Source organism: Camelus bactrianus, chromosome 5 (assembly GCF_048773025.1).
Source record: "Camelus bactrianus isolate YW-2024 breed Bactrian camel chromosome 5, ASM4877302v1, whole genome shotgun sequence".
Lineage (NCBI taxonomy): Eukaryota > Metazoa > Chordata > Mammalia > Artiodactyla > Camelidae > Camelus > Camelus bactrianus.
In genome coordinates this window covers 103,556,592-103,580,660 of record NC_133543.1, presented here as the reverse complement: position 1 = coordinate 103,580,660, position 24,069 = coordinate 103,556,592, and the positions used below count along the sequence as shown (strand labels likewise).

At 60.6% G+C, this 24,069-nt stretch overlaps 1 protein-coding gene across 10 annotated transcripts in view; it reads left to right on the top strand.

The window, feature by feature from the left end:
* The window catches only part of HDAC4 (histone deacetylase 4), a 270,948-nt gene that overhangs the window by 204,998 nt on the left and 41,881 nt on the right, over window positions 1-24,069 (top strand). For 9 of the 10 annotated variants that reach the window (XM_074364630.1, XM_074364632.1, XM_074364629.1 and 6 more), the window contains 8 exons: window positions 863-975; window positions 4,781-4,897; window positions 4,985-5,183; window positions 9,939-10,162; window positions 15,326-15,583; window positions 18,631-18,817; window positions 20,729-20,862; window positions 22,945-23,065. In XM_074364630.1, the coding sequence (XP_074220731.1) occupies window positions 863-975; window positions 4,781-4,897; window positions 4,985-5,183; window positions 9,939-10,162; window positions 15,326-15,583; window positions 18,631-18,817; window positions 20,729-20,862; window positions 22,945-23,065 (1,353 nt within the window). The remainder of the gene's footprint in view (window positions 1-862; window positions 976-4,780; window positions 4,898-4,984; window positions 5,184-9,938; window positions 10,163-15,325; window positions 15,584-18,630; window positions 18,818-20,728; window positions 20,863-22,944; window positions 23,066-24,069) is intronic. The other variant, XM_074364631.1, reaches the window with a different exon arrangement.

Below are 24,069 nucleotides of genomic sequence, written 5' to 3'. Positions count from 1 at the left end.
GTGGGCGCTCGGGAGGGAGGGGCAGATGGCTCCGGCGGGATTTCTTTGAGAGGTTTTAACTGGGTGATGTTGTTGTCAGACACCAACAGCCCAACAGGAAAGCATGAGGGTGAAACGAGCCCTTCCAGAGCATCTCGCATCCCAGGGCTTCCCATCGCCCGTTTGCACGAGCAGCAGTAGCGGCCGCCTTGCGAGGGGGGTCCGGGTGGAACGGACTCCTCAGTCCTGGCTCCCGTGGGGCGGAACCTGGTCCCCGAGAGCGGCGGGCCGCTTACACCTCCACAGCTCCCTGGAGGTTACCTTGGGGTGGCTTTTCAGGTCACGGTGATCAGTCACGGAAGCCGCCAGCTCTGGTCTTCCCTGCACGTTTGAAAAATGAGAGGATTGGTTCCAAGTGAACGTTAATGTGGGGAGACAAGGATCTTAAGTCGGCACAGTTGGTAACTTTGACCTTCCCTGGCTCACAGCCGTTTGGCTTCTGTGTTTTCTTGCCTTTTGTTGTTAGAATATTTGCAAGAGTTCAGGGCTTATGTTTCTGGTGTTGAAGATCATCCTGAGACTTCTCAAAAGAGGAATAAAACTGGCCGTGTGCACAGCCGAGCCGGCTCAGGTGGGGCCTCCGGGAGCCACAGGTCTGCAGAGCTCATGAGGCATCGATGGCAGAGCTGAGAGTAGGAATTGGCTCCGTGGCCTCTGTTCGGGGACCATGGTCCTGTCCTTCCTTGCGGGACTCCTGCCAGTCAGCCGGCCCCGAAGCACGGCTCCCCGGGGGGCCAGGGCAGCCTGGGCCCCCGTGAGCATGTCCAGTGGCCTTGTCCGGAACCCTCGCCGAGCCCGGCTCACGAGTGCCTCTCCCCCGCAGACTCCGCGTGCAGCAGTGCCCCGGGCTCCGCCCCCAGCTCGCCCAACAACAGCTCCGGGAACGTCAGCACGGAGAATGGGATCGCGCCCGCCGTCCCCAGCATCCCGACCGAGGTCAGTGCCCAGAGCTCCCATCCCTGTCCGGTGTTTCTGGCCAGCCCAGAGGTGGAGCCAAAGAGCAGTTTCCAACTGCCCTTGAATCCTGACTGTCACGGCGGCATTTCAGAAGTGTCTCGGGAACCATGAGCTTCAGGCCACAGGGCCAGTGCCCCTTGCCTCTGCCTGCAGACCCCAGGTGCTCTGCAGGTGCAGGGGGACGTGGGTGCACAGAGCTTCAGGGAGAAGGGGTGGGGGCCGCTCTGGCCAGGAGGAGGGCCCCGGGCTGGCTGCAGGGCATGCCCCTGACCGGACTTGGGTCGGGGCGGCGTTCAGGGCAGCAAGTTCCAGAACCTTCGCTCCATATGTTCACCCTTCCTGATTTCGCTCCCTCTGCCCATCCCACGGGTGTCTTTGGGGCTCCTCCCTCCTGCCTGTCTGGGTCCTGCCCCCAGCCAAGGGCGCTGCCCCCCGTACTGCCCTGGATGGGCAGGTGCTGACCAGTACTGGGAAGGATGCAGGAATTTCATGCAGCCGAGCACATGGGGAAGCCGGCTCCACACCCAGTTCCCGGGAACCGAGCAGTGGTGCCTGCCGCCTCCTGCCGAGGACGGTCCTGCTGAACAGGGGGTTCTCCTGGTTTTTTTTTTAAGCACCCTCTAACTTGCAGGAGGTTATAATGTATTCAACGCAGTTATTTGCTTTCTTCTTACGCGTTCAGGCATGAACCCCGCCTTCCCAGAGGCTGACAGCTCTTGGCCGGCGTCCGCAGGCGCACGTGCGTGCCAAGCATTTTCATTTTAAATTTCCAAGCATTTTCATTTTAAATTTCTAGACGCTTAATGTGTCAGCAGATTTTTAGAATCCAAAATTACTGCTGGAAATGATTTTGCACCCCTGCCTCTAGTTTGCTTAATCCCACGTCCATGTTCTTTTTCTTTACGTCTCTTTCTTTTATGACCTGTCCATTTCAACCTACCTGTTTAAATACTTGTTTATAGACGGTTAAGTTTTAACAGTCCTTCTCTGTAAGACTGAGGTCATAGCTGAGGTCTACCTGGAATTAGCCTTAGAACCTGGCCTAAAAGCTGCTTCCTGGACCGAGACGTAAATGGTAGCTGTGGCTTGTTGATAGTGGCCGCAGATCTTGAGTTTACTTAACTTCGGCAGTTACGTACCTAATGGTTCATGTTGTCAAGATGCTTTAATTCGGGTGGATGCCGGGTTAAATTGTGTGTTAATTTTTACAAATCACATGGTAAAGTCAGTTCAGCTCCTGCAAGTTCATAGAAGATGGAAAAGGAGTCACAAGAATGTGAAGGATGCAGTTTTCATGGGAGAGGCTCACTGTACTCACAGGGGGCTCTTTGAGAATTCGATCACGTCCTTTGTGGATTTCAAGTAGAAATCCTTAGAACAGGACAGTTGCCTGAGCGCTTCTGTGAGGCCGAGGCCGAGGCTGGCCGCTCCGCGTCCTCTGGTCCAGAGGCAGCGTGGGGGCCTCACACAGGAGGGGGGTCCTCGTGTGGGAGGGGACCACTGGCCTGGCTCTGCACCCCCTCCCGCTGGACAGAGGGAAGCTCAGCATCCCCCCCACCTCCCTCATGTGGAGGAAGCTGGGCTCCCCTAGCCCAGAGACAGTCTCCCGGAGGAGCCGCGCTGTCCGGTGCAGAAAGCCAAGTGTGGTCGGAGGCATGCCGCGGGCGCGCTGACCCGGCCCGGACTCTCCATGGAGCACTGGGCAGCTGAGCATTTTCACAGGGCAGGTGGAGACGGCCAACACCGGAAACATGGGCAAGTCAACACACCAGACGATTCCCAGAAGGCTGCTTTATTTCCAAAAATAAATTAGGTTTAAAAAAACAAAACAGGCTGGGTTGTAAAGAGGAAATGATAGTTTTGCAAATGTCAGATGTTTGCTTATTTTGTTCCTGGACAATTATAATACAGCGAAACCGTGCTTTCCTTGGCAGTCTCAGTCACTTTCTCTAAATCATAGCTTGCCGATGTTTTTGTCTAGGAAAAGGCGACTTCTTAGGTAGCCCTTTAGTCATTACAATTCAGTGTAATGTGTGACCAAACTAGAGAAGCTACAACATCTGTCCGGGTGAGGGCGCACTCAGTTTCCTCCCCAGTGAAGAGAGCCGGTCCTTCTGTTTTCCCTGATGGCACGAGGACGGCGTTCATCAGGTGTGTGTTTCCAGATGACGCCGAGTATGACAGCATTAGAGCCACCTGGGGACCGTGCAGGGCTCGGAACGTCGATGCCCACGCCGGGAAGGTAGTCCCTCTGTCCTTCATCAGAGTGAACGGCGGCGCCTCCTGGCTGGGGCTGCGGCCCACACGCCACTGTTTACAGTAACTCAGGATAACTTTCGGCTCATATTTTTTTTTACCTTGCAGATGAAATTTTAAAGTACCCACTGCATTTCTCATCCTTAACTATTGAGTCCACTGTGAGAAGCAGGAGAAAACTGGTCCAGGGCCGTTACCAGTGTTGTCTCCGTACACCACCAGCGAGCATTGGGACGGGCCACCTGCTCGTCCTCTTCTTTGTGTGCTCTTGGTCCTGCACGTGTCCCTGAGGGTCTCCTGAGGAGGGGACACTGCATGAATGAAACAGTGTCCTTATAGCAAAGAATGTTCATTCTAGTGACAAAAAGATGTGAAATACCGCAGTATTCAAGTCCTCGGAGGCTGCTGCCTAACCACACGCAGTAAATAAGGTCCCGAGTAACTGGCACAGCTTTCCCCGACCGCCCGAGCATCCCCGTGTGTAAACACGTGCCCTCCCTGACTTCCCCGGCACGTGCGCGCGCGCGCTCCCGTGGTCAGGTCTGTCTGCATCTGGCCGCTTCCTCAGAACACGTCCTGCAAGAGGAGTGGGTCTCTAGGATCAAAGGTTAGGTCAGTTTCTCAGGCTTTAGACGTGGACTGCCAAACTGTCCTGCAGGAAGAGCGGGCCCATGTATAACCCACCCGGCAGTGCGCTTCTGCTTCTCTGGGTTAAGGTGCTGGAGTCACTTGAGAATCCTTGCCAACTTGATAGGTTCTTAAACATGTGTTTAGATTTTTAGAGATGTTTTTGTTTTTATTTTTATTTTTTAATGTATTTTAGTTGAAGTTTAGTCAGTTTACAGTGCTGCGTCGGCTGCTAGCGGACAGCACAGCCACTCAGCCGTACGGGAGCACGCACGTTTGTTTCCGTGTTCTTTTTAACCGTAACTCACTACAGGATGGTGAGAGCAGCTCCCTGTGCTCTGCAGTGCGGAGATGTTTTCAGATCACGGGTGACGCTGGGTCTTTTTTCCCCGTGACTTTCGTCTCCATGTTGGTTCCTCTTTGCCATCAGTTTTCCTCAAATTGCTATTAGGTTTGCACGCTCTCTACGTGCTGCTTTTGCGCCACACGTGCCCGACTCCGGCATCACCCTTGTTTGCCTTTTATGTCGGGTTTTTTTTAATCGGTATTTTCCTCCCTAGTTCCTACCTCCCGTGTTATGTTTGGAAAGACAACTCGACCCTAAGAGTATATTTTAAATACCCTGTCATAGATTTTATTCTGAGAGTTTGCTGATAAATGAGTGATCTGAATCAAAGCAAACAAGAGTGTGATGGGTGCAGATTTCCGTGCCCGTGGCCGGCTTTGAAATGTCACACTCGCCTGTGTGCTGTAGCTTGCTACGTACTTTCGCCCCGGGGTGTTTCACAACTCAGCGCGGGCCGCCCTGCAGGCCTTTCTGCAGTTGTTTCCCCTAGTGTGTGTTGCCCGGGCGTGGCCAGGGCAGACCCCATGTGACGGCCCCCATGCGCTCTGTCTCCAGGCCAGCTTGGCGCACAGACTGGTGACCCGGGAAGGCTCCGTGGGCCCGCTGCCCCTCTACACGTCACCCTCCTTGCCCAACATCACGCTGGGACTTCCTGCCACCGGCCCATCTGCTGTAAGTAGGCATCCGTGGGTCTGTGTGGCGGTGACCCCCAGCGGCTGTCGCCAGCCTGACCCTGGATGTCCGGTTGTGCCTCTGCAGGGGGCGGCAGGCCAGCAGGAAGCCGAGAGGCTGGCCCTCCCAGCCCTCCAGCAGCGCCTCTCTCTGTTTCCCGGCACCCACCTCGCCCCCTACCTGAGCACGGCGCCCCTGGAGCGGGACGCGGGGGCGGCGCACAGCTCCCTCCTGCAGCACATGGTCCTCCTGGAGCAGCCGCCCGCACAGACGCCCCTCGTCACAGGTGAGTGCCGGCTGGGCCACGGAGGGAGGGCCGCAGGCTGCCGTCTCCACCCCCAGGGCTCCCGTGCGCTGCCCCCTCGCGGGAGCGTGCGCTCAGATGAAGCAGGGCTACCTGCAGCGCCGGGGACAGCACAGAGTGTCCCATGTGCCTTCTGTTTAATTTCTGGGAGGAGGTTAGCAGCCCCAGCGACATGTCTGCCGTTTGGGTCAAGTTGGACACGCGATGGGCACAGTGTGGATTCTGGTAGGTGTTCGATTTCTATGGGCAGTAAAACTTCTTCCCATGTGCCCTGTCTAAGGGATGGTTCTATTCAGAAAACAGCAGGGAATTTGTTGTGAAATTCACATAGCAGCAATAGCGTAAAAGTGTTACATAAGTGTAGGGTTTGCTGTAACTCAAGGAGGGCCCTGCTGTAGGGCTGTCATCCCCCTCCCAGGCCCCATCCACAGCTGGGGGTCAGCTTCCCCCCGGACTTTATGAAGGTTGGCTGAGCTCCAAGTACCCATGGGGCAACCCTGACCCCCAGGCCCTCTTCAGCCACTCTCTGTGATGGTTTTAGTGGTTACTCTTGGTTTTATCATTTTTACCCTCCCTTACTTCCGCACCAGCCCGTCTGTCCTTAACAGGGTCTCGTGGGCCCTTCCCTGACCCCAGGTCTCTCTGGGGTCACCCTGCACCCTGGGGGAAGAGTGTCCAACAGCATCCCCACTCTCCATCCATCCTCCAGGCCCAAGGAGCCCTTCTGCTGTCCAGCCTGGTGCTGGCCGGTGTGGGAGCATCAGTGTGTGGCGATTAACATTGGAAGTTAAAAGCACAGGGAAAATATGGTTTCCTAGCCCCACGTGTGGCTCATCCAGTGCCCCCCGCACCCACCTGGTGTTCAGTGCGTGCTGGGTACACAGTGGGGATTTCTGCGGTTGAACTGCGTGAAAGGCAGCTCATGTCTAAGCAGAGTCAGGAAGGGGCACTCACTGACTGCTGGCCTTCGGCCGGCTCTCTGAGGCTCCCGGGTGGTCAGCCCACAGCTGCCCTCTTGCTGATGGTCACTATGGATAGACAATGTCAGAGCTTGTCATTTCACAAGTGCTTTGGAAGCAAGTCCCTGTGGGAGGAGCAGCCAGCCCAGGTCCAGCGGGGAGCAAGGGTGTGGGGTCTCAGGCCCACGTCCCCTCTCCCCGCAGGTCCACGTGGTGCTCACAGCGGCTCCCGCATCCACAGTATTAGCTGCCCCAGCCAGGCCCTCGACAGACAGTGGTTGTGTTCTCGAATCTTCTGAAGAGAGCAGAGTGCCCTGAAACAGTCCCAGGGTTGAGTCTCTGAGCAGCTGGCCAGGGCGGGGCGCACAGATCCGCCACCGTTTGGCAGAAGGAAGCTGTGTGTGCAGCTCATTGTGCTGCTCCCGTGGCTGGACACACGCGGGGTCCAGGCAGCCCAGCCGAGTGCAGCACTCCTGTGGCCAGCAAGCAGAGCTTTCAGACCAGTGTCTCCAACATGCCAGGCCCCCTAAGACCCACTGAGAGCTTTGTAGCTGGGGCACGTGGAGGAGAGGGCTAGCCGCGAGGGCCTGGGGACAGGGTGCGGTCCAGGAAGGCTTCCCAGGCGAGGTGCGTCTTCCCTGAGACCCTGCGCAGGAGTCACAGCTGAATGGAGGGGGAGGGCTGGCAGCAGGAGCCAGTACTGGTGCCCAGTGGGTGTGATATGTCGCCCGTTCTTCCAGCCCCCTGGCCACTCACCGGTGCTGTGGGTGTGACTGTGTAGCTGGGACCTGGTTAGCCGTCCCAGAGCTCCCGTGGAAGCTGATGGTCCAAGGGGGCCCGGCTGGGTTTCGGCACAGTGCCCAGGCCGTGCTTCTGTGCGGCCGGGATTGCAGACCTCTGGCTGCGTTCGTCTCACCTGAAGAGTCTTGAAGACTTTCACCACAGCAGGGAGGGCAGTGGGACACTCCACAGGGAGCGGTCAGGTCTTGGGCCATGGGAGTCACTCCTCTTGTGTGGATTCCTCTGCTTGGACAGGACCCACAGCGCCAAGGCCGGCGCTTCAGAACCGGGCCCAGAACCCAGAGCAACTTGGCTTTTCAGCATCTTTTCTCTAACCTAAGTATGGGCCTGGTGGAGGTGTCTCCGCGGTGCCTTTGTTTCCAGCTTCACTTCGTGTGAGTGAAGTAAACCCAGGTGTCTGAGAGAAGGCCAGGTGCTCACTCAGGAGCGGTCATGGTCATGGCTACCACCACCACATGTTCATCGCGGACCCCCAGGGCAACTGGCCCACCCCCGTCCCCCGGGCAGGAGCAGGGGACCCCGGGGGCCTTGGCTTTGGTGCCATGGGCCGGAGGAGCAGAAGCCACAGCTCAGCCTCCCGGCAGCCAAGCACTAGGGGCGCGGCTCCAGGGCAGCCTAGCCTCCCTGCCCAGAGCAGGTCCCTGCGTCCCACCTCGCTCAGCTCTGCACAGCCGGCCTCTGCTGGCAGCTGGGCAGCTGGGACAGAATTCGATCCAAACCTAATAGCCCTTATGCTTGAAAGTTTTACAGTGTAGACCGAAACTGACCAGTTCAGAGTTATCATCCAAAACTCTTGTCAGTGAGCTAAGGGTCATCTTTAGGTTCTGAACCAGAAACTACCTGGCCAGCTGATGGGTTTGCTACCAGAAGGTCAGGATGTCCGGTTTTCGGTGATGCTGATCAGTACATTTGTGCCCGAGTGTGGTGGCCCCACAGTGTTACACTCCAGAGGAAGTAGAGTGAAATCAGGGTGAGCAGGATGAGAGTGAGAGGTGATGGTGGAGCCAGAACCAGACCGGGGTCCAGCCCCAGGCAGCTCCATGTCAGACAAGGCACCCACGGAGTCTGGGTCTGAAAGTCAGCCCCTTCCACCGTCGGCCCACGTCCCCGCGGGGACAGTGGCTTGTGTCCTCAGTGAGGTGTCCGCCCCGCGAGAAGGCAGGGGTCTCTGCATGCTGAGCTCCTGGGAGCCTCAGCGCGGGGGTGGGGGGCTCCCGGTGGGCCCCACACCAGCGCGGAAACCCGAGGCCCCTCCTCGCCGCTCCTCTGAGCTCCTCGTTTTTCATCCCACATCAGCCCTGGAGGGTGATCTCTGTGGAACTGGGGTTTCCTTCCCCAGACCCGGGAGGGGCTTCTCTGGGTGCAAGGCAGGGTCAGCCCGGACACCCCGCCCGGGGTCTGCTCCCCGGCACTTACCGAGCCTTCACTCTCGTGACGCTGAAGCTTTGAAAACGACTCTTGTTTTCTGAGACGGAAGCTCTTCAGTGACGGAGTAGCCTTTTAATCCCATGAGGGCAGTGTTGTGACGTCCGTCTTTTCTCCGGGAAATAGTTCAGTCCCTGCGATGCCTCAATCAGCAGTTGCTGAAATGCCTTCTTTAGGGTGAGTCCGTGGTTTTTTAGACTGTTCTAGAAAACTTGGGAGAGACTGAGTCTTCCTTTTGAGTTACTTGTTGTAATTTAGTAGCCAAGCAGACAATAAAATTGAAGATCACTTATCCTTCCAGAAAGTTATTGGATTGTGTAAAAAGTGATGATGGTTTAGGAAACAATGGTTGATTTGCTTTTTGAAAAGAGAGTAAGGGACAGTTCTGCTAAGGTTGGATCTTTTTTTCTGTTTGCACACGGAGTAGTATTTTTAATTTAGAAGTAGCCCCCACGAGGGAACCAGGAAAAGACTGAGAGTCAGTACCCACCAGGGGTCTCAGGCTCGACGAAGCATGACGAAATAGTCCCACTGGCTTTGGAGTCCCTTGGAGAGAAGACAGGAGCCACCCCCGGTCAGCAGGGCCACTGGGGCAGGTGCCACGTTGCAGGCATCGTCCACTCGGTGCAGCCGACAGCTGGGGTGGTCTGCTCATTTGTCGTCTCCCCAGGTCAGATGCCCTGCTCTGGGGTCACATCAGTCTGAGGGATGTTGTGTGGGGATTTGCCCCACCAGGTGGTCAGGGAACGGTGTGTTAGACCCTTTTGCCCTCAGAACCAGGGAAAAATGGTAAACTAAACAAACAATTTTTAAAGCAAAAAGATTGGTGGTTGGAAGGATACAGAAAAAAAAAGTGTTTAACTTCCTGGGTTCACTGAAGAGGTTGCATTTAAAACAAGATGCAAATGCAGGTTCACAGCAGGGCATTGTCCCCTGTCAATACGGACACTCAGTCCAGGTCCAGCAAAGCCGCCGTGCTCGTGTGCAGCAGGTGGGTGTGTATGTTGGCAAAACTTTTCCAGAAACTTGTGCAGAGACTTTGACCATGTGCATCAGGATTTGTTGAAGTGTTAATGCCCTCTTGATTTGTAAAACCGAGGCTTTAAGAGACCCTGGAAATGGTTTGACTCGTGAGGACAGGTTCCTTCCTCACCAGACAGTTTCCTTGGTGGTCAGGGCAGAGCTCGCCTGCAGGTCCGCCAGAGCCGGGGCCGCCTTCCTCAGCCGGGCCTGGGCCAGCCTGCCTGCCCGCAGCACTGCTCAGAGCCACGCCTTCCTGGGCCGGGGCCCCGCTTGGAGGCTTGGAGCCTGTTTGCAGCGTGGGCCTGGCTGTCGGGAGACAGTGGCCTCCGAGTGAGCGTCTCTGTACCCGAGCCGAGCTCAGGGCATCAGCACTCCTGGAGCGAGGCCGGCGGGCCGCAGGGATCGGTGCCGGCCGGCGGGGGCAGTCTCGTGGTCCGCCAGCCACTCAGCAGCCCTCCCTGCCTCCCCTCTTCCCCTCCTCCCTCTGCCACCTTTTCCTCCGTGTTATCTTCAGGCTGGTGTCTTTCAGGCCTGGGCGCGCTGCCCCTGCACGCACAGCCCCTGGTGGGGGCGGAGCGCGTGTCCCCGTCTGTGCACAAGCTGCGGCCGCACCGCCCGCTGGGGCGCACCCAGTCGGCGCCCCTGCCCCAGAACGCGCCGGGCCTGCAGCACCTGGTGATCCAGCAGCAGCACCAGCAATTCCTGGAGAAGCACAAGCAGCAGTTCCAGCAGCAGCAGCTGCACGTGAGCAAGGTGGGTCTGCGGGCGCGGCGGCCCCGTCTGCCCTCAAGGGGGGCAGGAGACAGGGGCGGGGGGACCCTGGCCGCAGCGCACGGCAGGGCCAGGAAGCTGTGTACGTGGGCTCGGGGCGGGTCGTCCCACGACCAGGCGAGCGGCGCGGGCCCCGCTCAGCAGTGGGGGGGCGGCTGGAATGTGTTGGGTGTGTGAGCCGTCTGTGTCCCTGGGGGATGTACGCGGCTCGCTCGGCCCTGTGTTCTTGAGTTTCTTAAGGACATTACTCTTCTTAAGCAAACGCCCCTTTACGACAGCGCAGAGCACCCAGAGGACATTTTCCAAGCCCCTGTCACTTGCACTCTGCCTACCTGTTGGAGTGACCGCGTCAGGAGGGGTTTATGCCCAGGCGAGTCCTGGGGTCCATGTCCCTCCAAGGTCTGGGACACCGCTCACATGGCCCACTCTCAACAGGAGGTAGTGGAAAGGTTAGTGTTGCTCTGCTGGCTGTGAAAGCAGGGAAGTGGCGATCCTGAATCACGTTTCTCAGAGGCCAGCGTTTAAAGCAGAGCCTCTCTAATCAGAGAATGAGATGACCACGTTGCAAAGTGGTCCGACACAGTCAGCACGCCGCCCAGCAGCTCCAAGTCCCAGTGTCTGCCCCGGAGAGCAGAGGGCACGGCGGCCGTCTCACGAAGGCTCGCCCCAGTGCAGCTCACGACAGGGGACGGTGGGGCAGCCCCAGTGCCTGGCAGACAGCGGGTGGCAAACACTGTGCAGTGGGACACTATTCAGCCACAAAAACTAAACACCTCGTGTGGATTCCACGTAGATGAAGCGTCCAGAACAGGCAGGTTCAGAGACAGAAAGGAGGTCGGTGATTGCCCACAGCTGAGGCTACCATCTTCCCTTGAGGTGCTGAAATGCTCTGAGGTAGAGTCTGGTGGTGGTGGCACAGCTGTATGGTACAATTTGAAAGTGTGACTTTCATGGTGTGCGAATTACATCTGCGTACAGCTGTCAACAAAAGGAGAGCGTGCGGTGACAGAAGGCAGCTCTGCTGATTCTCTGAAGGAAACGTGAGGTCTCTGGCGGGTAGGGGGCGGCAGGACTTGGCTCTGGACATGTCTCCCCTCGGAAAGGCCTGCCTGGTCCTTCCCCCTTTTCAGGTGGACCCTGGTCATCTGTCCTCTGCTTGTCAGACACGGGTAGGCTTCTGTCTGCTTCCTGAGGAACAGAAGGGGCAGGGCGGGGCAGGGGGTGGTTAGGGACCTGGAAGGAGCCCTCATCTAGGTGCCCAGAGGCGTGAGGTGGCTGGTGCGGAGGGAGCCGCCCTCTCAAGGTCTGAGGCCCCGCGGGTCACCATCCTGGCTGGGCTCCGCCAGGCCCTCCTCACTCTCACCCAGTCCCTGTGCGTGACGTGCAGTTCCCTCCCCCCAGCCCTCGGCCCTGCCCCATCCTGTCGGCAGGTAAGGACACTAACTGTGAAGAAGGGGCATCCCTCACCCTCATTCCCAGGGCTCTGCTCCTTCACGTCTCGGCCAGACTGTCACCTCTGGATGCCCCCAACCCCCCCCCCCGAGAACTGCTGTCCTGCGCTGTCCTCCTACCATGTCCTCTTCTGTCCCTGTGACTCCCCCAATCTCACCTTCACGTCGGGTTCCCCTGCTGGGACGTCAGCCCCAGAGTGGGACCCTGCCTCGTTCACTGGTGGACCCAGTGCCTGGCATGGTGTGTTTTTGTCAGTGTCACTTGCTGAAATGACAGCGTATCTTCCCGGGGCTGCTCCAACACCAAGCCCAGCTCAGCCCCCACCAGGTCTTTAGGCTTCAATTTCCCGCTTCCCAGGACAGTGGGCTGCGTGGGGCGCATTCCCCAGAGATGGTAGCTACTGTAGCTCCCGTCGGCCCCCATGTGTTCCCAGTCCCCAAGTATGTCTGTGGGACAGTGCGCCACTCCTGAGTGACCGGCTACCCCAGACCAGATGCTCACCACAGGCCAAGCCCAGGCCCCTGCTGCCCACCAGGCACTGGGAAGTAGGCTGACCACCCCATCCCAGAGCCCCTTGGCCCGCGGGCTCCCCCACCAGACAGCACAGGGCAGGATCAGAGACAGACAGGGCTGCTGAACACATCCCCCCCGCCGCCCCCGCCTCCGGACCGGAAGGGCACCTGCCCACTGTGGGCGGAACGGGCGCCACCAAGTCTGCTCACCCCGAGTGTCAAAGGCATGTCACAGCACCTTCCTAATGCCAGCTGGCTTCCTGATTTATCACATCGTTATCTGAGCGAGGGAGTAGGAAGTTTTAGGAGGACGGGGAACACGTGTTCATATGTGGCACGTTCTTCAGCAGAATGACGTGGAAGCGGGCCGGTCTCTGGACTCTGCTCGTGACTGACTCGCGGCAGCCAGTGGCAGCTGAGTCGTGCTCACGCTCTGGTCTCCCGGACGCTCGGGAGCTGACGACCATGTCTGGTACCGTCCAGCACTGCTTGTCTGCCTGTCGGCTTGGAAAATGAGGCTCCTGCCGGGCTCGTATTCGGCAGTCCCTGAGCCAGCTCCCGCAGCCCCCCTCGCCCCGCTGCCCTGGACGGCGGGCCCCAAGCTCACCGTCATCCCTGGCGCAGTCTGCTGCTCCAATGGTGTCACCCTTAGGGAGGTCGGCCGGCCCAGTTACATTCCCAGTAGCTCCACGTGGCCGCCAGACTTCCCCTGAAGTCCACATTCCAGACAGCTGCCCCATTTGGCTGAGAAAAGTCTGCGGGCGGAGCAGGTGGGCCCAGGAGCTGGCTCTGTTCACCTCTCCTTCCCGTGCTGGGAGTGACCAGCCCTGCCCTCCAGCTGGGTGTGACCTTCGAAGTTTGTGTTTTGTCTTGAGTGCAGTGGTGCTTAGTAAGGGTTTGCTGAGTGAGGGAACTTTCTGGAGAATGCGTTACCATCAAAGGGCAGTTTGTGAAAAGTGGGAGACATGCAGAGGCAGAAGTGCGTTTTTCTGTTGAAAGAGGGTATCTGAAGGCTCCCTGCAGCCTGGAGTCCAGCGCTCTGCTGTGACAGCAGTGCCTGCGGCCGCGGCCAGACTCCGTGCACCGGCTCGGTCCTCTGGAGCTGCGGGTGGGAACTCATCCCTTGGAGCTGGGCAGGTTCCCTTTAATGCGACGTCCTCAATTCTGAGTGTGAAAGCTGGGACTCGCTTCCGGCTGGCCTGACTGTGAGCGCGTCCAGTCATCCTGATGTCCTGACCTGCTCACCGTTTTGGCTTTGGCCCTGAACTCCAGCCTGGCTTTTAGGAATTTGTTGTTCCAAATACGGAGTTACATTCGTTCTTACTCAGTTGAGAGAAGGGGACTCGTAAGATTCCCAAAGGCCCTGCCAGACAAAGAGCTGGTTCGTTTGTCCAGTTTCGCTGCCAACGTTTCCACTGGCAGACGAGCCTCACCCCAGACGGTGGCTCTGCCGAGGGCCCAGTGCACAGCCCAGCCCGTGGGAAGCAGGGAGAGAGGCCTGTGCGGTGGCACTGCTGAGCGGGGACCCTGGCGCACGTAGGATGAGCGTCTGCGTCTTCACAGGGGGGCTGCTGCGTGCGATGCCTCCACTGCTGTAGTGACAACCCTCCCAGACACCCGCCTCAGGGCCTGAGGGGGGCTGGCGGCAGCCAAGCTATCCCAGCCCCTGCCCAGAGCTTCTCACGGCGGCGGGGTGGGCGCATTCCAGGCGTCCAGGAGTCCTTCAGCAGAGCTAGGCTCTCCCTCCTGGGATCCCAGAGTGTCCTGACTCCTCTGGTTGGGTCTGAGGGCTCTGCTCAGATGCCCTGATTTTCCAAGGAAGCCAGGGAGGCAGGAGAGGAGGCCTGGGACGTTGGCCCCGTGCGCAGGCTCTTCCGCGTTCCCAGTCTGCACGCTCCTCCCAGGCCTTCGTCACCTCCAAACCCCTCTCCTTCCCTCGGACAGCCCGGAGCTCCCATCCACCCCCGCCCAGCCAGGCCCCACCAGGACAGGCTGGGGGAATGAGGCTGGTGCCTCTGGGATCCCTAAGGGAGTGAAGCTGCAGGGAAAAGGAGGGGACACTCCCACCCAAGCTGACCCGAGAGGCCAGAGCCCCAGAAGGAGAGAGCAGTATGCCCGGGCTGGTGGCTGTGCCCCACCACGTGGGAGAGAGTGCTGTGGGGCAGAGATGGAAACCTCTGGGGCTCGCATCAGCCCTTAAACCCTCGTTCCTGTCTCTCCCAAAATGAAGTAGGACGCAGCCCACAGACCAGGCTGCCCGATGTGGGAAGAGCAGGAGCCCGAGGTCGCGGGGAGCACGCACTCCAGAGATGCCTGAGACTGGCAGCGCTGGGCAGGCACGGAGTGGGGAGGGTCAGTGGGAGCTCAGGCTGCAGCTTAGCAGGGGCAGGAGAGTGGTTCACTCGCTGGGAAGGAGTCTGAGAGAAAGGAGAGGTTTGCAAGAAGCTGCGCTGAGTTCAGTATCGGGTCGTGCGTGCCGGTGCCCCGGGCATCCACATCGAGCCCGGATGTCCAGCAGGCCATTGGGTGATGGGTCTAGAAATGATGGCAGTCTGGGCTGCGCACCTGCGTTTGGGGGTCACCAGCATGTGGAGCCTTCAGCAGAGAAGGGATCCCGTTGCCAAAGAGCTCAGTATGCTGGGCAGCAGGCCCCGGGCAGACTGGGGACTGAGGAGTGAGCGGGCTGAGGGGCCGCAGAGGGCCGGAGAGGCCGGCTGTCCCCCCGTGGAGTGCTGGCAGCAAGCTCATCACACAGCCCGGACTTGGCAGCGAGTGCTGGGGTGTGAGTTTCTGGTGGGGTGGCAGGTGGAGGAGAGACAGGCGGTGTTTCTCCCAGAGGCCATGGCCGTGAAGGAAGGAGGGTACTGTCAGCCTCCCCCTTCACGCCCAGGTGCAGCCGAGGGGTGACGCCCGTGACTCGCATTGTGCTTCGCTCTGCTTGGCACACAGGTGCCTGATGGCACGCGCCAAATGCTGGGCTGTGTGCCCCCTCAGCACCACGGACAGCGCCTGGCACCCACGCGGCGTGGGGGAGTAGAAGGGGCCTTGGCGCAGGATGAGCGCGTCCCTGGGTGACTGGTCCCTCTGTGTCTGAGATGAGGCTTTGTGGCGTGCCTTCTCCTGTCCCGTCACCTCCCTCGCCTGGCTCACACCAGCTCCATCCATTACCTCTGTGTTGCAGATCATCCCCAAGCCGAGCGAGCCGGCCCGGCAGCCCGAGAGCCACCCTGAGGAGACGGAGGAGGAGCTGCGGGAACACCAGGCCCTCCTGGAGGAGCCCTTCCTGGACCGGCTCTCAGGGCAGAAGGAGGCGCTCGCGCTGGCCGGGGTGCAGGTGAAGCAGGAGCCCCTCGAGAGTGACGACGAGGAGGTGGAGCCCCCCCGGGAGGCGGAGCCGGGCCAGCGGCAGCCCACCGAGCAGGAGCTGCTCTTCAGACAGGTGACCCCGCAGAGCGGGGCGGGGCTGGCAGGGCACGGAGGGGGTCAAGGAGCAGGGGCAGGTGGGCGGGCGGGGGTCCGGGCAGTGACCTCTGGAGGAGACGGAAGGGCGTCCGCCCTCCTCCTGCCTGTCCAGGTCCTCCTCGTCCATCTTCCCTGTAATGTGGGAGGCAGATGCGGGGAGACGTCTGTCTCACAGCTGTCGTACCTGGAGACCCGGCCCCTGCCCACTGCCCGTGTTTATGCACCTGCGTTCCAGCTAAACACAGACACTAAACTCCCTGCGGATGGTTTCCGTCAGGTCTGTAGGCTGTAGATTAACACAAATTCAAGTGTTGGTGGATTCAGCATAAAGGTAGAGAAGAGACCCTGATTTATTAATTAATCAAAAAGGCAGGCAGCATCTGCTCAGTGTCTGATGCCGGGACCTTTTGGGCCAAGAAGACCTAGTGAGCAGCTTTACAGATCCAGGGAGGCAGCGTGGCCCAGGCGCCCGGAGCGGTATGGTTCCTGGGCACTGGCGTGAGCCGACAAACTCACGAGAGACTGATGGGTAAATCCGCTGAATGAATGCGTCGTTGACGTACAGTGAAAAGTAAAGCTGCCAGGTCAGCAGAACACCAAGATTCACTGGCCGGCAACCCCGGGTTAGAAGCCCGAGTGCCCCAGGGGGCTAGCTTGTTCCTGGCAAGCTGGGCGCGGAATCTGGTATCTAATCAAGTCATCCATCAGTGGAGCTGGACGCCTGGGTGCGAGGCCCTGGCTCGCCCGCTCCTCCCTGCTGGACCTCGTGCCGGCCGCCCCCTAAGCCCCTCCTCCGCTCTGACAGTCCCGGCGGGACCCCTGCTGCTTGTCTGCCTCCCAGCAGCACCTGCAATGAAAACAGGCAGGTGACCCTTGTGTGCAGCATGGGATTAGCGCTGCCTTCTCTGGAGGCCTCTCTCTGGCAGCCGTCGGGCCCGCCCCGGCTTCTGCACTGCGGGGTGGGGCAATGCAGGCAGCTGGCCCTGCGATGCTTTCCCTGTTTCTCATCCAGAAGGCGGCCTGGCTGATTCCTCAGGCCACATTGTTAGCGCTCAGCCACTGCTCCACAAAGGGCACTGGAAACAGCGCTTAGGGGAAGCTGGGAGGAGACAGCACGAGGAAGTCGCTGTCTTGCCATCATGCCGACTCCCTCCATGCCTGGCGGGCCGTCAGGTGGCAGGACCCGAGATGGGACTTCGCTCCCAGGCCGGTGGTGGGGCCTCGAAAGTTCATGAAGGTCACCGGTCCCTTGCTGTAACGAGAACTCACGCTGATGTGAGATTGGAAGACGTTTTGATGAACCTTTAGGGCCAGCGTCTCATCAATGGTAAAGTGGTCAGCATTCACCCAGGAAAACCAGGCTGAGACAGGCATCAGGAACCCTTGATTTCTGTGTCCTCTGGAGAATCGCAAACACAGCTCCTTGTCAGGGGACCTTGGTGGCACAGGTGGCAGTCAGCAGATTTGAAACACAAGGCGTCACCGCGTTTTATAGGCCGCGTGTGTCTGGAGAGGGCTGCTTTTCTGTGTGAGCCTTCGGGAGCTCCGTCAGCAGAGGCGGGGGGAGGTGCCGGGTGCGGCCACCTGCCCCTGACTCCCTGCAGGGCCTCCCCAGGCTCCCCTGTCCCTGGCTCTTCCTCTCCACTCTTCTGCTCTGTGTCCTAAAGGCAGCAGGGGCACTGGGAGCCGGCCGAGGCGCTCTCCTCCCCTGTGGTTGCAGCCCAGTGACAACCCTGGTCGAGGGCCTGCTCATCACGCAGGGGACAGGGGTCTTCCCAAGTGACAGCGTTGCCTGGTAGGAATGAGGGCAAGGCTGGAGTTCAGGGTCGCCCAGGAGCTTGCTGTCTCTGGCACCTGGGCCTGTGCAGTGGGGTGTCCTGCCCCTCCCTCCTTCCCACCTGCCCCGGGAGGAAGCCCCTGCTCCCTGCAGACAGAGCCGCCCCCTGGCAGGTCACCTCCAGGACCCCACCTCTCCTTCTGCCTGCCTCCCAGGGGTCTCCCGTCGGGTCTGCATCCCTGGGACCCAAGCTCCACAGACCTGCCTCCCACCTTCCTTGAGAGCCTGGGTCCCAGGCCCTCTCCCGTCCGCCCCTCAGCCCCTCGTGGAGCTTCCCCTGTGTGTTTCTCCACCGGCTCAGAGTGCAGCGGAGAGGATGGGGTGGTGAGCCCCGTCCAGGTTTGGCTGTGGGGCCCTGCATCCCCGGCTCCAGGTGCTGTGGGTGGCTTCGCCTTCGGGCTGAGGCCCTTTGGTTTTCAGGCTCCTGCCTCAGGTTTAGGCCCTGCAGCATCTCTCACAGAAGCCAGTTCTCCATGTGAAACCTGATTTCTGTGAAAAAGAGTTTTATGTAAAGCGTGTGTTTAACTCACTCCATTTTATTCTGGTTATTTTTGGCTGAAGTGGGGCCCTGGGGATTGCCCCTCCGGGTCCTGACTCCTCAGAGGGGCGCGCCCACACCCCTCCGGCCCCGTGCCTCTCCTCTGCCTCAGCCACCCCTTCTGTCCTCACGTGAGGACCTGAGACCGGGACGGGGAGGAGTGGGGACGGAGGAGAGGCGGCATCTCCCACAATCACGTGCTCTCTCACCAAGTCCGGGCGTGCAGACCGGGCACCCTGGGCACCGCCAGGTGGCAGCAGGCCCTGCCGGGAGGGCGGCTGTGCCCTGGCATCTGCAGGGCGGCCAAGCCAGCTGAGCCCCTCCCGTCCTTCACACCTCCCAGCCCCTCCTGGGCAGCCCTTCCTGTGGCTGCCACACACCCCCTCAGGGTCCCCTCGCGGCCCCCAGGCGGGGTCAGGCCTCCCTGTCATCTCTGACCTGGCTTCTCAGGGTCTCCCGGGAATTTCCAGTCTCGTCAGCAGGGCCTGAGTCTCCCTGGCTCGCCTGCCACCCCTCCGGCACAGGGAGGGGGGCTGCGCAGGGGCAAGCGGAGGGGTGGGTGGGTGACTGCAGGAAGGGGACACACGTCTCCCTTGCGCCGGGAGGCGGAGCGCCTTGCAACGACAGAAGTGGCCTGTTTCCCCCCCAGCAAGCCCTCCTGCTGGAGCAGCAGCGGATCCACCAGCTGAGGAACTACCAGGCATCCATGGAGGCCGCCGGCATCCCTGTGTCCTTTGGCGGCCACCGGCCTCTGTCCCGGGCACAGTCCTCCCCTGCGTCCGCCACCTTCCCCATGTCTGTGCAGGAGCCCCCCAGCAAGCCGCGTTTCACCACAGGTGAGGAGGGCGGGGGCGGCGCCCCCTTGGGGCCTGCGTGGGCCGGAGGGCGAGGGGCCGGGGGTGGGGGGCACTTGCCCTTGATCACCCCGCTCCCCCCTTGGCTTAGCCCCTTGGCCTTGCCTGTGTGGCCTGGGTAGCCCCCCAGCATATGTGCGCGGGTGCACGGCGAGAACTGTGCTCGGGCACTGGCTTCTGGACCGAGTGTCCTCCCGCCACTGCCAGGGCCCTGGTTCATCCGCCCCGCACCCCCTACCCAGTGGGGAGCCGTCTGCTGGCAGGACTCTCGGTTTCTGCCTGGGGGGCATTCACCACGAGTCAGGACAGAACTGTGGCTGAGCGAGGCGTCCACCAGGGTCTGAGGCTCTGACCCCAGAGCTGCCCCCGGGTGGTGCCCCCCCAGCCCTGGACCTGAGGGCGGCCTGGGGAGCTCCTCCCACGGCGCCTGTCTCACTCACCTAGTGTTTCTTCTCAATGACATAGTAAGACAAACAACGTAGATCAGACAGTCCATCCTTCCTCAGACAGCTCTGGTAAAACGCCCTGCGTCTCCGCACACTGCAATGTGCGGAGTGAAATGGCTGCGTTCTCCTCGGCAGGTCTAAAAAGACGCTGTTCACGTTCAGAGAAAAGGCTCATAGTCATTCTCCAGAAGTTAAATGGTGGCTTTTCAGAAAAGAAATCCAGGAAAATGCAAAGTGTCCCAAACAGAATCAGCGGGCGACGCTTTTTAAAAGTCTTAAGTCCTTGGCTGTTGGCTGAGATGAGCTCCTTCTTAGAAGGCACAGCTCAGGTGACCGACCCCAGGCCCGGGACCACAGTGGAAAGGCTCCCACGTCAGGCGCCTCCCGGGCGCTCGGGGGTCCCCACGGGCCAGCATGACGTCACCCAGAGTGCCGGCTGGTGGCCCCTCTCTGTTGATGGACTTTCTTGGTTTGTTCTCATTTTCACTTCTTAAAAAACGGGCACCAGTGACAGGTGCCCCCTCTCAGCTGCCCTGCCTGCGAGGGCGCCCTTTCGCCCAGCGACCTACCCTCGTCCCACCCCTGGGAGACCCGCGAGCGAGGTGTCTGCACAGCGCTGGGGCAGGGGAGCAGGCCGCCCCTCCTGGCAGACGTCCCCGGGGCTGACCATCCCCCCGGGAGGTGCACCGGGAGGGAGTGGGGGGGGGGCAGCAGACCTCCTGGCCCTGCCCTCCCTCGTCTCCAGACAGGTGGCTTCCCCCGCCCCCCACGCCTCTTCAGAGTGACGTCGGTCACTTCCATCAGCTGAGAGCGCCACCATTTCCCTGCAGCAGATCCCGGGCTGGTTCCCAGGCTGCCTGGGCGTCCCTCCCGAGAGTGACCTTGTTCTGGGCACCATCAGGCCTTCACGGCCTTCAGCTTCAACCCAGGTGGAAAGTGCAAACTCCTGTGGTTGGTGCAAGTTCCTGGTCCCAGTTTACATCCTTCTCTAGGGTGACTTTAAACGCACTTGTGTCAGCATGTCAGTGTGCTCTGCGCACCCGTCCAGCTGCTCTGCAGGCTTCTGAGGGCAGGAACGAGGTTTGTCTTCTGAGCCCCAAGAACCTCAGACCGATCTCAGCCCGTCCACAGGGCGAGCTCCTCAGCAAAGAGGCGCCCTGGCAGGCGGGCTTGATGTGGGGCCAGATCGCTCGTTTCTGGGCCAGCACAGCCCCGGGACGTCGCCACACAGCTTACAGCGAGAGAGCTGAGCCCGCGGCAGAGGGGGCCTTCCGCGCCTTGCTCGTCCCACTGCCCCTCAGAGCACGGCTGCTCAGCTCTCCTCCCCTCTAGCGTCCAGGCTCAGACCACATGGGGAGCAGCGGCTCACCTCCCATGGTGGGTGGGCCAGCAGCCGGGACCCCTGCCCACCCGTCTGACTGCCACCCGCCTCTGCCCCCCGCGCCAGGCCTGGTGTACGACACGCTGATGCTGAAGCACCAGTGCGCCTGCGGCAACACCAACAGCCACCCGGAGCATGCCGGGAGGATCCAGAGCATCTGGTCCCGGCTGCAGGAGACCGGCCTGCGCGGCAAATGCGAGGTAAGCCAGCCCCAGGGCACCAGGGCTGCAGTGTGTGACTGCCTGGGGGGACACAGGGCACCTGCAGGTGCACAGGCCTACCCTCTGGGAGAAGACCAAAGCTGTTTTCCCAAAAGCCCATGTCCCGCCTGTGGGAAGGCCCGCCTCTGTCCTGCACACCCTGTCCTGTACCCCCTCTTCATGCACCCCCCCATCCTGCACCGCCTCTCCTGCACCCCTGTCCTGCACCCCATCATACACCCTCTCTCACACGTTTCTGCTCCTGGTCATTTCCCTGGGAAGCTATTCCCTAGCTGTGTCCCCCATCAATGCCCAGCCCCCATGTGCCCACCAAGTGAGGACCTGCTGTCCCCCCACCCTGGGAACCCTCAAAGCCAGGGTTGGGCACAGGGCGGTGCTGCCCTGCAGAGTGACCCTGGAAAGCTAGAGACCCACCCACATCTATCCTTCACAGCCCAGCATCACCTGGGCCAGGGCCGGAGCGGCACATCGCTGGGGGTGTGGGGGGCCTGGTCAGAATCCCACTCCCTGGGTCCAGCCCCACCTCCTTGCGAAGCCAGAGTATTTAGGAGTTGAGGGCAGTCTGTCTCACATGGCCACATTTCTTTTCCAGTTTTATTGTGATGCATGAGTTTTGGGGGGGAAAGCAGGAACTTGGGTCCAGAATCCCATCCTGAAGGCCCTCTGGGGAGGACAGGGACCCTGAAGTTGGTGAGGGCTAGAGTGGTGGGCACTGGCTCCAGGATCCGGTGAGTCTGCACCACTGGGGGGCAGCATTGCCCCAGCGGACACATCCTGGATGCATCCTCCTCCAGGCGGGGCAGGGAGCCCACCCCACTGAGCTCCCCCAGCCGGTCCCCTACCCAGAGCAGTGGGGAGGGTGGTGCAGGGGGTGGGAGAGCCTTTCTGCAGCCTCGTGGCTGTCTCCACGCTGGGAGGCCAGGCCGCCTGCCTCCAGCACCCTCTCCCTTCACCCCTGCACGTGCGGGCGTCTGCTGGGAGCCTCCCCGAGGTTTCCAGAGCAAGTGCAGCTCCTGGCCTGCCTCTGCCTCTGTGCCCGGGAACACCGGCTGGCCCTGTGAGCCCCTCGTGTCCCCTGGCCCTCCGGGGTCACACTGGCTCTTCCTGCGTCACTCTGACCCCCAGATCGCCCCTCAGTGCACAATGTCAACTCAAATCGCACTTTACAAACCAGCCTCATTCTAAAAGGTTAATAAGTAAATGTAGTTCAACTCAAGAGTAGTGGTGTTCATGTCAGTTTCCGGGGAAAATCTGAGAACAGCCAAGGGGTCTGGATTTGAGGAATTTCTAAACCGAAGAAAAATGCAGACGGACCTACTGATGGTGGGAAGGGCCCGCTGGTGGGGGGAGAGGCCCGCTGGTGGGGGGAACGGCCTGCTGGTTGGGGGGAGAGGCCCGCTGGTGGGGGGAGAGGCCCGCTGGTGGGGGGAGAGGCCCGCTGGTGGGGGGAGAGGCCCGCTGGTGGGGGGAACGGCCTGCTGGTTGGGGGGAGAGGCCCGCTGGTGGGGGGAGAGGCCCGCTGGTGGGGGGAGAGGCCCGCTGGTGGGGGGAGAGGCCCGCTGGTGGGGGGAGAGGCCCGCTGGTGGGGGGAGAGGCGTGCTGCAGGCTGTCCCTCGGCCCCGCTCCCAGGAAGGCTGCTTTACCTGACGCTCAGCGATGCTCGCGGGGTCGGGCTTGGCTCCCCTTCCTGAGAATTAAGTGGCAGCCCCACCACCCTAGGCAGCTCCTTTCTTTTTTTAAGAGCAGATCCCGCCAGTTGGAAAGCAGAGCAGTAATTTGGTGCCAAGTCACCTGTGTGACAGTGAAGTTTAAAGCGTTGAAGGCTGGAATTATCTTTTTTAAAACGTTTTTCTATGTTATCATTAAAGCGTAAACCCTCTAAAACATTTTTTAAGTATTTTAAAGACACCATGTTGGGTGATGTTGCCTTTTACTTTGCAATAACCGCACGACTTTGTGCTCATGTAGAACCTCCTTTCCCCTGGGGTGCTGGTTTGTGCTGAGCCTGAGCCCAGCAGATGCCCGGGTGACCTGAGCGCCCTCTCCCCTCTGTCCCCGCAGTGCATCCGTGGTCGGAAGGCCACCCTGGAGGAGCTGCAGACGGTGCATTCGGAGGCGCATGCCCTGCTCTACGGCACGAACCCCCTCAACAGGCAGAAACTGGACAGTAAGAAACTTCTAGGTATTTCAAGGCCTTCTTTACCTTTACCGCCGAGGCTGCTTCCAGCCCTGCCCTCGCCCAAGGCCCCGCCGTCCTGCCCTCGGGCCCCTGGCCACGCAGCCGAGTGTCGCCCCCGGCTCTGCGTGGACGGCCGGGCAGGGATGGCTCTTCTCCGTGGTGCCAGGCCAGGCTCTCAGGTGAGGGGCTGGAGGGGAAGGTCGCTCCCTCCGCCTTTACAGGGCAGTTGGTTTCTTGCTTTGTGTCGGGTTTGCTGGGAGGAAAACGGGCTGAGAACCACTGGTTTTGCAGAATCTGAAAAGTGGAGTTCGGGCCCTGGAGCTGGCCCAGGGCCCCCCGACCCTCGCCTGCAGTGGCCTGGGGTCGGCCTGGGGCCACACTTCAGTGTTACGGGATCGGCCAGACGCAGCCTTGAAAGTACTCGCTGTGGACGAGGTGGCCTCAGCCGCCCCCGGGGCCAGGGGCTTCGGCTCTGGCAGAGGGTGTGGGGGGAGTCTCCCCATAAGGTGGTCTTCAGCAGAGGCAGGTGGGTCCTGATGGGTGGGAAGGGCCCCCTGGGTCCTAGGCACAGACTCACCCACTCAGTCTGGGTAACTTCCACCCCAGCTTCCCAGCCACTTCGAACCCAGACAGTCACCAGCCATGGGCTTCCTTCCCCACCCCCGCCTTTGCCCCCTGCGGAGAGAGCCCCCCCCCCCCCCGGCGCTCCCCCACCCCTGCCCCCAGCCAGAGCCAGAGCGGCAGAGCAGGAGTCTGGGAATCAAAACGCTGGGGTCCCGGGCGGGGCAGGGGAAGGGGCGTGCTGTGTGCTGTTTCCCCACGTCTCGGTGGCTGAAGCTGAAGAGGCCAGCTCTGCTCCCGGCCCTGCACCGGGCAGGCGTTCCCTTGCTGGGGACCTGGCTGCAGCGCGGCCCTCTCCCTCGTGTGCGCGTTCATCTTGTCCTTCGCTCATGCACTCACGCACTCACACGGGCGTTCATTTGTTGGCTCACGCACTCAGGGAGTGC